This window comes from Notothenia coriiceps, unplaced genomic scaffold (genome assembly GCF_000735185.1).
Source record: "Notothenia coriiceps isolate Sejong01 unplaced genomic scaffold, NC01 NC01_scaffold00002622, whole genome shotgun sequence".
Lineage (NCBI taxonomy): Eukaryota > Metazoa > Chordata > Actinopteri > Perciformes > Nototheniidae > Notothenia > Notothenia coriiceps.
In genome coordinates, this window is record NW_011335323.1 from 52461 (window position 1) to 66239 (window position 13779).

At 41.5% G+C, this 13779-nt stretch overlaps 1 protein-coding gene across 1 annotated transcript; it reads left to right on the forward strand.

Moving 5' to 3' along the window:
* The first annotated feature begins 1386 nt into the window (after positions 1-1386).
* c1galt1a (core 1 synthase, glycoprotein-N-acetylgalactosamine 3-beta-galactosyltransferase 1a) lies at positions 1387-7605 on the forward strand. The gene is made up of 2 exons (XM_010797825.1): positions 1387-2060; positions 7546-7605. The coding sequence occupies exons 1-2, from the start codon at positions 1455-1457 to the stop codon at positions 7603-7605; spliced, it is 666 nt and encodes a 221-aa protein (XP_010796127.1). The 5' UTR covers positions 1387-1454.
* Positions 7606-13779: the final 6174 nt, after the last annotated feature.

The following is a 13779-nucleotide window of genomic DNA, read 5'->3' on the forward strand; positions in this document are numbered from 1 at the left end:
GCGGACGATACTGTGATGTATTGTGTAGGTCCTTCCATTAAGGAGGCTGTTGTTAAATTGCAGGCTGTTTTTAATATTATTCAGACTCAGCTCTCTGAACTAAAGCTTCTTTTAACCCTCTATGTCTATGGCATACTGTTGCCCTTAGGCAACAAACCACTTTTTTCAGCCCTCTAAATATTTTTATTTTTTTAAGTACCGTAATTTTCGGACTATAAGACGCACCTGAATATAAGCCGCAGCAGCGGCATACCACTCTCGGTTCCACTTTTACTTTTGCGCGCTACCTGTCTCACTCTTTTCCGGCCTCCAGCTTTTCCTGCTGGAACCCGCCGCTTAAAGGTGGGGGTCCGCGGACCGGCCATAGAGCCCATAGAGTTAAAGGTGTTGGCCGTTAGCTGTAAAAATCCACAGATTAGCCGCACCGTTATATAAGCCGCAGCGTAGAAAAATAGGGGAAAAGGCGCGGCTTATAGTCCAAAAATTACGGTATATACAATGTCACCTGACATGCTGGTGTTCAATAAAATGAGGGAATTATATGGGTGTGGCGCAGTCCTTTCTGCAAGCAAAGCTGCAGGGGACTCAGGGCCACCACTTGGTAAGATACATTTCACTTTTTTAAAAAAGTGAAATGTATCTTACCAAGTGGTGGCCCTGAGTCCCCTGCAGCTTTGCTTGCAGAAAGGACTGCGCCACACCCATATAATTCCCTCATTTTATTGNACGCGACCGGCGTCGCGTGGCAAACAACTTCAACTTTATCAAACACACAGACTTGGCGATACACGATGCCACGTCAAATGTGTCCGTGTCAGTACACAGACAGCGGAGATAACGTGAGTGACGAGGTGAACTTATGCAATACGGGTATACCTTCAACAAACAACTTACAAATTATATTACCCTCAAGTGATCTACAGCAGTGGTTTTCAACCAGTGGTACGGGGACAAACTGTCTCGCTCTCGTAATGTCTGTCTGTCTTGCTCTCATTCTGTCTCTCGTACCACTCTCGGTTCCGCTTTTACTTTTGCGCGCTACCTGTCTCACTCTTTTCCGGCCTCCAGCTTTTCCTGCTGGAGCCCGCAGCAACCCGCCGCTTAAAGGTGGGGGGCGCGGACCGGCCATAGAGCCCATAGAGTTAAAGGTGGTGGACTGTAACCTGTAAAATCCATAGATTTAGGAGGTTCCCTAGTGGCCGTTAGCTGTAAAAATCCATAGATTAGCCGCACCGTTATATAAGCCGCAGCGTCGAAAAATGGGAAAAAAGGCGCGGCTTATAGTCCGAAAATTACGGTAGTTATTATTATATCATAGAAGATGCCTCAAGCGTCTTAGGTCTAAATTATCCATGCAACACATTTCTGACACCTCTTCCTCTTTCATTCTTCCAGTTAAGAACCAAACACCAGTGGATAAATCCAACGGCACCATTCGGATATTGTGCTGGATTATGACGATGCCCAAACACCTGGAAACTCGAACCCAGCACGTGAGAGCGACCTGGGCGAAACACTGCGACCGAGTTCTCTACATGAGCTCCGAATCCACAGATTTCCCCACCGTGGGGCTGAACGTGAGCGAGGGGAGGGAAAACCTGTACTGGAAGACCATCAGAGCGTTCCAGTTCCTCCACCAGAACCACATGCACGATATGGACTGGTTTCTGAAGGCGGACGACGACACTTTCGTGGTGATGGAGAATCTGCGCCACACGTTGTCCCGGTTCGATACGGAGAAGCCGTGGTATTTGGGAAGACGCTTTGCCCCGTTCATCAAAAAAGGCTACATGAGCGGAGGAGCCGGATATGTGCTCAGTAAAGAAGCTTTGAGACGCTTTGTCACAGGGTTCCAGACGGGGAAATGCACACACTTCTCCGACTTAGAGGACATGGCTCTGGGGAAATGTATGGAGACGATGGAGGTGGAGCTGGGAGACACCAGAGATGAGAAGGGAAGACAAACATTTCACCCGTTTCCTCTGGACCATTACGTCATCAGGACTCCTCCGAGAAGAAGGCCCTGGTATATGATCTACGACTTCTATACTCCAATAGAGGTGAGAACCACGAGAACCAGAGAGGGAGGAGCACACACATCCTTTACTCAAGTAGAAGTACACACATCCTTCACTCACGTAGAAGTACACACATCCTTCACTCAAGTAGAAGTACACACATCCTTTACTCAAGTAGAAGTACACACATCCTTTACTCAAGTAGAAGTACAGATACTCGTGTTTAAAAATACTCTGGTGAAAGTAGAAGTATGTATATGTTGTCGGGTGCGCAAACTGTATCTAGTATAAAGTACTATAAGTGTGCGAGAAAAACGAGGAACAGTACATCCAGAGTCAAGACGACTAGGATGACACAGAGTGAAGAAGTGTGTAATTGGAATGGGTTAATTCCCCCCAATACCACATCAAAATTTCCTACTTGTTTCCGAGGACAGTCTTTGTCTGCTTCATAACCTAACGCTGATTGTAAGACGATGTCTCCCCCCCGGTTCGGATAATTGAACAGGCTACCGTGGCGTCTGGCTATATGTTGTCACGACCAGCGATTGATCTCCACTAAATAACGGAAAATTCAAGAATGTTTCAATCGTTTTAGTTAGTTTACATCCTTTCACACGGACTATGACCTTGGCCGAAGAGCGTCGAGAGGTATGCCAAAGTAAGAGGAACAATCGTCGAGTTAGGACGTTTTGTCTTCGAAGTCTACTAACTCTCCCTTTTCTGCCCAGATAAAGTCGACAACACTTTCAAGTAAGCGAAAAAGAGTAGTTGATTCTAAACAATCTTTTACAAAAAGTTCAACTAACCCACGTTACAAAACCTTCACCCGAAAAATTTGTAACTATGACACACTATATAGAATGTAATATATAATCTGCGTTAATTTTGTCGTGTGCAAAATAGACACCCGGCATAATACGAAACCCCCTTAAAATACACCCAGCTAAGTTTTACAAGACGCCCCGTAGACCGGGGCCCGGCATCAAACCGGGGACCAGATGTCGTAAGTGCCCAATTTTATTCCGAGTTTGTTAGCTTAGTTGAAAAACAAGCTTTACGACCCTAGAGGTTTTTTACTTCGTCAATGCAATCTGTAACGTGGAGTTGTCCATAGACACCACAACCGCAAATCAAAACACAGGCCTACATAGACACAGACAAGCATCCGGGAGTCTACCACGCAAGTCTACGAGGTCTTTGCAGGTAACACCCCCGCCTACAACACTTTCCTGCCATGAGACTCGTCGTTTGGGCCTGGACTCTCCCTGGTATAGGTCTCCCAGCTAAGCATCGAGGAGAAGGCAGGTTTGGTGTTGACAATGAGATCACATATAAAACAAACAAGACGAAAAATATTGACTTCAGAAAGTACCAGACGTAAGAGGATTGTACCATTGTCCTGACAGAAGAGTCCAAATCCCAAATCTCGGTGTGGTGTGTGTGTGGTGTGTGTGTGTGGGGTGGTGTTGGGTGGTGTGTGTGTGTATGAGAGTGAGTGTGTGTGTGTGAGTGCGCGGTGGTGAGGGTACATAAGTAGTGAGTCCCCCTTAATGTAACTGAAGTACGTAAAGACCTCTTGAATAGGAATGGAATTGTATTGGTGTGTACGATTTGGAATGGAATGGGAGTGGTCAGAAGGGGGATTAGTTACTAAGGGAGTACGCCCTGGAGAAATACAGGGGACTCCCTCCGCCAGGGGTGGTGCACCTGACACATTTGCAAACCCAGGGGTTCCTATCATTACGGATCCGGTGTGGTGCGTGGTGTGTTGTGTGTGTGTGTGGTGCAAATACAATACCCAATAAATTGACAGACATTACTAAACCAAGTCGTTTGTTACTGCAACAATCGACCATTATAATTCACCCAGTAATAAAACTACAACACTTACTCAAGCGCAGATCAGTCCTAATTCCTCCTCACCTCATTGTTAGAATCAAACAGAATCATGTACAAAGACCATAGTCATGAAGTGAGCGAATAATAACAAGACTTGGAAAATGAAACTAAGAATGGTAAAACCTTGGGTATGGACATGAAAGAGGAAGAATGTCAAACACTGGGCGAGCACATGAACAGAGAAGAAATGTACAACTGGTCATGGACATGAAAAATGAAGAATGGCACAACTTGAGGTTTATATGGACCAGAAAATAGAAGAATGACAACTGTGTAATGGACATGAAAAGATGAAAATCGTCACAACCTTGTGTTAGGACTTGAAGAGGAAGAATTACGACCTTAGTTAGACATGAAAGATGAAGAATGTACAAACTGTGTTAGGACATAAAGAGAAGAATGTACAACTTGTGTTTATGGACTGAAAGATGAAGAATGTACAACTTGATCATGGACAGAAGATGAGAATTCACAACTTGTGGTATGGACATGAAAAGAAGCATGTACAACTGTGCATGGACATGAAAGATGAGAATACAACTGGTTTATGGACATGAAAGATGAGAATGTACAGATGTGGTTTATGCACATGAAAGAGAAGAAGGTAAACTTGGTTTATGGACATAAAATGAAGAATGTACCAACTGGTGTTATGGACTGAAAGACCAGAAGAGAGTAAGGGTTTGTCCGACCAAGGAATCAAACTTACACACAACCACCGCACTAGTAATAATAAATCTCAGTAACCACGATAACTAAACTTGGCTAGGCCATAGGTAGTAAAGGACCAAAAGATTTTTTTCTTCTCCTGGTTACGTTCAAACAGTACAACGCAACAAGTCGTACCTTTGTAAGTAATCGATTGTTACTGTAATAACAAGATATTATATATCCCTCCAGTCTGAGAAAATTTTGTTCGACGATCAATACCCAGAAAAATGACTTCATGTAAAAGTTTCAAGACAATGAACTCATTGCTCAAATCAGTTCATGCAAGATGAACAGTGGCTATAAAAATTGTNGGATATTGTTACTGCGCAATGAAAAATACTTGAATTCGTTGCCTGTTATAAATACCTTGGTATCTAGCTTGATGATTGTCTCTCTTTTAAACTTCAGGTCAATAATCTGCTTAAAAAGCTGAGGGTGAAGCTAGGTTTCTTTTTCAGAAACAAGTCCTGCTTCTCACTTGAGGCCAGGAAAAGGCTCTGTGACCTTTTTACCTGTGCTGGACTATGGTGATATGATGTATATGAATGCACCTGCCAACTACCTGAGCAAACTAGATGCTGCGTATCATAGTGCTCTGAGATTTGTCACACATTGTAAAGCAATTACTCATCACTGTACCCTGTATGCCAAGGCAGGTTTGCCTTCACTTACTGTACGGAGGCTCAGTCATTGGTACATGTTCATATATAAAGCCATGTTGGGTAAACTCCCATCTTATATCTGCTCTCTGATCTGAACATGTACCAATGACTGAGCCTCCGTACAGTAAGTGAAGGCAAACCTNTCGACTTTCGATTCGGGCACAATGGTGTGGGAGGCCGCTCTAACAGAGGATTCAGTGGCCAACGACAACGACGATGTGTTGTGTCAAATGGACCTGTATTTAGGATATTTACTGAGAAGGCATCTAGTTAAAATGTGTGCTTCATAATGAAATTCTAAGTCCTTGGCTTATAAAATGTTTATAATTATAAAACGACGGACACGTCAAATCAAGCAATTTGATAGTTCTTAGCCGTGATATAATGAGCGTATATCACGGATTGGTTCTTAGCCGTGATATAATGAGCGTATATCACGGGTAGAATTGTAGTTACTTTTCACAAGTCAGTAGGCCCTCCGGGTCGGAGAAAAAGCAACAACCGTTACAACTGTTGCATTACGTCCGTTACGAAACTAACTAACTTACACAGCTCAAGATGGAAACATTTAAGGTTAACTTCGACCTCCGGGGTGGCCTTACTATGGAGGAGTGGATTGAGCAGTGCCTATCTCCAGAAAAAAAAGCACCTAAATGACGACATGCAGAGCTACGTGAAGAGCAGGTAGACCAACTGACCGGAGAAAGTGGGGCAATATTCTCGCCACGCCAAGCAACAGCCTAGTACAGTAACCTCGTAAGCCATTCTACTGATGCTGCACAGTTTTTCAGAGGGTGCACAATAAACGGCAACATACAAATGAATGTAAATGAATAGCCAAATAATCGATCAACGCTGTCTGTCTAATATGTTCGCTAGCTGTTAGTGTTGTTGCATAGCAACCACCTCGCACTATATTTTGTGCAGAAGGCAACGGAGGGACTATTTTATTTTGAACATCATTAATGTTCGTGTCGGGCCGAACCACGCCCCTTAGCTGTGATATAATGATTGCTTAAATATAATATTCTGAAAATGGCCAGTCTGCATAAGTACTTTTTCCGTATCTGGCCATGATTGTTTTTAAATTGTACATAAATAAAAAGTACGATTGTGTTTTGTAATAGGCTACGTTTGATACTAGAATATTAGGTGAATTATTGGCAATGAGTTTTGATATCTGCTCATATTTTAAATTCTAATTATATCAGATCAAATTGACAATATTAATAGGCTACCGAAGAAAGGTTACCTACCACCAGGCTGAAGGGCAGTGTTTAACTGGACTCTCTTGTCGAATGTCGCAACCTTGTTTAACTTCCGACCACGCCCAGCCTCACGTACAGTGGTCAAAAATAAAACCACTGGAGATCAGCAAATACAACATTTAAAAGGAGAATACTCTTTGAGGTCGGCTCAACATCCATTGTTTTTCTTTCCTGTCTTTCTTCGTCTCTTTTTTACATCTCGTCTAACTATTCTCCTCTCTATGTCTATATCTCCCTTTCCAATCCCTTCGTTTTTCGGCCTCTTCCTCCACCTTTGAAATATCTCACTCACAATTTCTTGTGTAAACAAAACACTCACTGGCTCTGTCCTTGACTTTACTTCTCGTTATCCATCTTCAAGGAGAAATGCGGGGCTTAGCTGGCCAGGGGGAATCAGGTTTCATCATCCAGCCACATGAACAAAGATTGAGCTCTCCTTGCTACTGATGTTCTGAATATCATTGATGTTTATGACTAGATGCAATATTCAGGGGTAGGCTTTCTTTTTGGTCATACATCGGCAAAAGTTCATGGGACCACGTCATTACATGGAATGAAAATTAGTCTCAGGGCCATCACTGTAGAGTGGAAAAAAATAAACCATTTATCTGTGGAACGTCTGCAGCAAGGCACTTCGCTTTATAAGGAGAGAGGGGATTGGGGGCACTCTATAGCGAGAGGTAGTTGCATGCAGACAAGCAGCTAAGAGGGAGGGGAAAGCACTCACAGAGCTGAGTAGTTTGTGTGGTTCACCTCAGAGGGTTCAGGTTTACAATGGAGACAAGAAAAGTTAAATAGAAACTTCAAATTGCAGAGCTGTGGCAAAAGCAGCAGCACTCACGACATGATAAAAACACCTAAATGTCGTGTAAAAAGATCAAGTGATTTGTCATGATCCTCAGGTTCCCCTTCATAGATGGAGCAGTGGCATTTGGGAAAAGTTATGAGAGTAAGAATTTCATTATTGGGTTGAATGTTTTTCAGGTTCTGGTGATGAAATACTTTGAAGCGACTCGTTGGGTTGGTGTTGTGCTTGCTCAGTGACTCACTAAATCCCATAAGCCGCTATAGTATCTCTAACGGCCAGACCGGGGTTTCTTTAATCACACCTAGACAGTGAGTCTGTTTCATCCCACGAAGCCTTTTGCTTTGTAGTTTTGGGAAACAACAACAGAATCAATTGAGCAGCAAGGGGGACATGGCATGAGGGAGGAGAGGAGTACTTGATTGCAGAGACATGAAGTTAAATGGAAAATTAATTTGAATGAGCAAGATATACGTAACTATGTATGTACACATAGCTTGCAAGAACTATCAATGTTTAGACCTTACATTTAGGGGATTTCACCATGGAGAATTGCTAAATGGAGACAAAAGAGTGAATCAAGGGCAGCTTTAATAAACTTCAAGAATTGAGAAAGTGAAATGATAAGTTCATCCTCAGCTGAAACTAGACTATGACTCCGAAGACAGACTGAATGGAGACCAATGGGACCAAGATGAATTCCAAAGGGGAACAAAACAGGACTTAATTAAGTTTGATAAGAAATGTAACATACAGTAGAAGTTTTACCCCTCTGATAGTGACAAATAAGTAACAGTAAATGCAGTAGGTGTTTGTTGGGGGAAAGTGTTGGAGGCTTTCAAGGTGATAAGCCCTGTCAAGGCCCAGGACATTAATGAATTGGCATTACACGAAGATCAATGGTGAAGCTCTCAGGGTCTGAAAAACGACACTTAATGAAAAGGGATTACTCTCTTAAGATCAAGGTCTTCCACTTCCCTTCTTCTCCTCTGATAATTTTCCTCTACTCTTTTGTATTCTGTTGTGTTTTCTTCCTTCACTCACCCCAACCTTTTTTAAGAAAATATTCACATGTATACTTATTTTGTCAATATGACATGACGTCCTCAAGCTACTAATTTAAATGCAAAGTTTGTCTGGAAATGTGTTGTGTGTTGCTCTATAATTATGTGAGAGAAGCCCATGTAAATGGTCACATTATGTATTTATGTCTATGCACATTGATAGTGGGATTCAGCTTAAGGGAAAACTTTCTTCAAAAACTGCCTCTTGAATATTAGATTTTTTTTTTTTTACTCCCTCCGGTTGGAAATCTGGCTGTGAAAAGTTTGTTGCTTGATCTCTTTCAGGATGCCAGCATCTGTAGTTAAATGTTCACAGCATCTACAACTAATTCTAAGTCGAGGCAAACAAAACATCACAAGCTATAAAGAAACATCTCAACCATTACTGCAGTATAACACATTCCGCATATTCAGTACTGTACGTTCAAATCACTCACAGTTCCTCCACAACATGGCTGAATACCTTTTCATGTCACACTAATGCCTTAGCTACTATAAGCCTCAACCAAAGAATTGTAGCATACTTAGCATATTTAGCAATTACTCTGTGCTTTGATTTTTGTTTTGGAATGTACTGAGCATACTGAACATATGGATGAACAGTAAGGTGGATAAGCAGAAATGGTTTTGTTTCTGTGAATATGTTGAGGGGGAAGTACTCAGATATATAGAGTACAGTAATTAAATGTCCCCTTAAGCAAAGAATATAAACATGTACAACAAAATATACTTAAAGTACCAAAGGTATTCATTCAGCACAATGAATTCTTCAAAAATATCTATATATATTTTTGGTTTGCATATATTAATGCATTAATCTAATGTCTAATCTATTAATACATCCGCTTTGATGTTGCAGCTGGTCAAGGTGAAGCTTTTGTTTTCCATCTATAATGCAGTGTAGTTTGTCTATTTCACCAAGGGATCAATAAAGTGTGTCTTTAAAAGTAATCAATCAATTATTTAATGTTATTCTTCTCGTTAGGTTATTAAACAAAGGTCATGTTTATCTCATCTAATTTAACTAACCATTAGTTGTACACTTTTGCTGCTCAAGTATTTACTTTATTTAATCTGCTTACATCCATAGCTGAAATGTACAGATTGTTTTCTTCATGAGTTATTGAAATGGCCAAATGTACTTTCATATGTACACCACTGTGTTGGTATGTCAGGTCTGTGTTGTACTGTAGGTAATGTCCTCCCTTGAGGTTGTCTTTCAGCTCTGACTTCCACACAGTGGGTCCTCATCGTCTCTCAGTCCACCTACTGTCTCCTGAACTAATGAGTCACAATGCATTGCTGTTACCTCACACATTCTTCTGCCTGATTTCACATTTCGCCTTGCCTCTTTGAACCCATTAGATGAGACTGTTGAGACTCTCTGCATGTGTGTGCGTATGTGCATTTATGTTCAGGGAGCACCAAGCTCTCACCTGCTATGAATAATTGATCTTCTGAATCTAGGCCGCATGAGGTTTGTATGCGAGGCGGCAGCTGCTGCAGCAGGAGGGTACCTTACAGTTTGATTTAACAGAAACATGTAAGGCGTAGCAGGAGGTAGAGACCGCTGAATTGGAAAATGCCACCTTTCAGCGCAGGTAAACGCCTTCACTGACCTGATGGTTTCAAAGCAGAGCTATGCAGCCTCTAAATCATTAATCCACAAAAGCTTTTAGTAGCATGTCCTCAAGTCAGAATGTGCATCTCCAAGGTTAGGGATTGTCATTTTCTACACATGTCAACATGATGCAATTTTAATCAGCCGTTTCAAGTAGCTTGGTTAAACCAGGACTGAGACTTGAAATGAAAACAATGTGTGAAATAAAAGGACGAGGTGTTCTAAAGGAGGTTGTTGACATTGAGGAAAACACATCTCAGAGTTAACAAAACCCTAAGCAACACAATTGATTATCTTTAATTCCTGTTGATGAACCAAAAGCAACACAATGGCATTGCAGTACTGTAGCTCAAACAAAGTGAATATTTGTCCTGTAAAAAGGTAATATTATTCACGTTGCTGAATAAACATTGATAAATCATGCAGTGAACTGCTCTCCGTCCATGACATGGATTCTCGTGTTAGAGCTCACAGGTCTCTGAAATGATAAATTCTAAAATAGAAATGCAGAGCAGATTGAGACAAATTGTTAGGTAGCATGCTGATGGACTAATTGTAGAGTTATAACATGTTATTATATTTGTGTGTCACTGTGAGAATTCCAAAGGGAGAAAAACATATTTCTAAACTTCTGACTGCAGCACTGCTTTGGCCTACCGCTCTGCTGTTCTAAACACTGTTCATTTACTAATTCCATGGGGAGATTTCCCTATTTTGTTTGGCCCTTTCGAGAGAAACATCAAAGCACAGGGTGAGTTAAAGAGCAGCAGCCCTGGGGCTAGTAATGATTCAATGCTCAGATTCTTAAGGCAGATGCTCGTGGACACAGGGCATGTAACTGTGCTGTAGACATTTCCCCACCAAGTCCACAAAAAAACACCCTCTCTCTCCCCTCGTTCTCGATTAAGTTCTGAAGTTATTACAGTAGATCGTATATTTGTCCAAGCTATTTTTTTCAATTGCCGCTTTTCTTTCCATCTGTCTGCTCGCTGTCACAGTTTCAGCCAAACTCAGCTTCACTCTGACAGAGACACACCATGATTGGTCGCACTGCACTCTGTCATTGACATACATGCGCATGATTGAACAAGACGCAGCCATGAGACGTCCCCGGCAGACTGACAACCATCCGGCCCGCAGCTGAGAGCTATAAACTCAGCTCCAAAATCTGTTCAACAGAGAATAAGTGTGTCTCAAGTGTGAAACCGGAGGAATTGTCTGTGTGTTTGATTAGTATCCTTTGTGGAAGTCTTACGCTCAGCTTTAAATGGGCTTAGTCCAACAATAAAAAGGAAACTTAATTGAAAGCAATGAATTAAATTCAGATAATTTCATCTACATAATAAAAAAACGTATTAATTCCAATTTGATGTCCACTAAATTCAGAATTTCAATGACATTCAATGATAAAAGCCGCTGACCGGGCATGTCAATTTTCAAGGTGACGGTCTTCACAGAAGCTGATCATTTTTCTAAAGTCATTATTTAAAAGCACAACATGGAATGCCTGGCCATCTGCTCGAACAAAAAGAGCGGGCCGCCTCTTTCCCCCTACTGCGGGGTCGACACAATCCACATTAACAGCCATCAAGCCAACCACCCAATGAACAGCAGAGCAATAATACACAAAACAGACAGCTGAAACTCTTCAAGCCTGTTAAAATAACACTGCTATTTTATCATCTTCATGTTTACATTGGCCATCTGTGAGTGTACTGTAACACCCCTTCCCCCTTAAGAACCGCCATGCTCCTGTCAAGAGCCAAAATAGTTAATTAGATTGCAATTTACCATACTCCCCACATCCTATAAATGCCCTTTCATTAAGAAATAGATCCAACTGAAATTGACCACATGTTGTGATAATGAGACAGATTTACCATGCAATATAGTGCCAATTCAATTCAATTTAACATGCCTAATTGGCGTTAATATTACAATGACTATATCAGCGCCAAATAGAAGTGTGTCTAGCTTGTGTGATGACAGGGATACGAAAAACTCTTTTGAAACGGACTGTAAATATTTCTCCACATTTTAAGAGCTCCTATTATATCAAGCATCTTCAACCATGAAAGATAATTATGAGCCACTCCGGCAACAGGAATTGCATTATAAATGCTCTCTATCACCTGCTGAACTGCATATGGATGCACTTTGGATGATTTATTTGGTTTGGTGGAACCATTAGTTTAGTTTGGCCAGTGCAGTGCAATACCGCCACAGGGAGTGCAATATATTTGAATCATTTGGCTTTGTGCTGTCGTGATGAATGAATGTAGTTGGTGGCTGATAGTGTTAGTGCATTGATAGTGTGTGTGCTGTTTGTATCCGTGTTTGTGCCTCTTCTCCTTGTGTGTGCATGCACACCGTCTGGCATCTATCAGAGCTCAACAGAATGCTGTGAAGGCGTGAAGAGTAAAAGACCAGGGGGTACAGATGTGTCTGCAAATGTAAGCAAGTGATATTAGCACCTACTAGACACCCATTAAGTCTGTTAATTAAAATGCAGGTATTAAACATCTGTGGACAGCTCAGCCATCAGCCACCCCCTCTCTGCCTGTCTCTCTCAGCATCTTCAATTTCCAAGTTTGAAATAAATGAGCTTATTCACCTGCACATACGCTCCACCAATCTCCCCCTTTCATTCTGCTCATGCTCCATATGGTGCTGCTTGTTTGAAAGTTATTTTTAGGCCTTCTAATATCTGAACCTGAGAAAACTTGCTGTCACTCACATCGTCTCTGCCTTTTTTATGTTTTACTTTCCTTCTGGTTCGCTTGTTCACTTTTAGATGTTTGTGTTGAGAAGCATTACAAACAATAAGATCCTCATCTCTCTGCGGATGCGACTGTCAGCTCTGTGGACTTTTCTACAATGTTTCCCTTTTTATCTGCACTTTTTTACCACATATTCTTACTCTCTTTTTCTCATTTGTCCGATCTAAATTGTGAATTTGAAAAGACACAAACAGGGATGCCTCATTGACTATCCACTGCTGTTCACAATATCAAACAGCAATAAAGTAGCACTTAGACATAAACATATCAATCATTTCATTTCATTTCAAACCTTTATTTAACCAGGTAGGTCCATGGAGATCATTGATCTCTTTTTCAAGAGACACCTGCAGCAAGTACATTACACATGAAACATAAAACAACATAAAACAATAAAGGACATCATACTGTACATCATGTTTACAGGGCTACATTAACATACCTATCGACATTTACAAGTACGAACAGTATCAAAGAGCATTTCACCTATCCAAGCTTTAAAAACATACAGTGACCAAATTGCTCAGTTTCGATCTTTTCGAAGACTGTTCCAAGCAAGAGGAGCTGCGCACATAAAAGCTTTCGTACCAAAGTCAGTCCTTGCACTTGGCACATGTAACAAGACCACATCATGTGATCTCAGGCAATAGCTAGCTGCAACTCTCTGTGTGATCAGAGAGCAGATGTATGATGGGAGTTTACCCAACATGGCTTTATATATGAACAAGTACCAATGACTGAGCCTCCGTACAGTTAGTGAAGGCAGACCTGCCCTGGCATACAGGGTACAGTGATGAGTACCGTAATTTGCCGGACTATAAGGCGCACCTGAATATAAGCCGCAGCAGCTAAATTGAATGATGTGTACATATATAAGCCGCACTGGACTATAAGCCGCAGGTGTTTTAATGTTTAATTACCATATGTAAGGGTTCGTGCACAGAGGGG

Bases quoted from the DNA above. Each gene is read 5' to 3' on its own strand.
- c1galt1a (XM_010797825.1), top strand. From the start codon at position 1,455: ATGACGATGCCCAAACACCTGGAAACTCGAACCCAGCACGTGAGAGCG. The intron at 2,061-7,545 runs GTGAGAACCACG...AATGTTTTTCAG, and splicing joins ACTTCTATACTCCAATAGAG to GTTCTGGTGATGAAATACTT.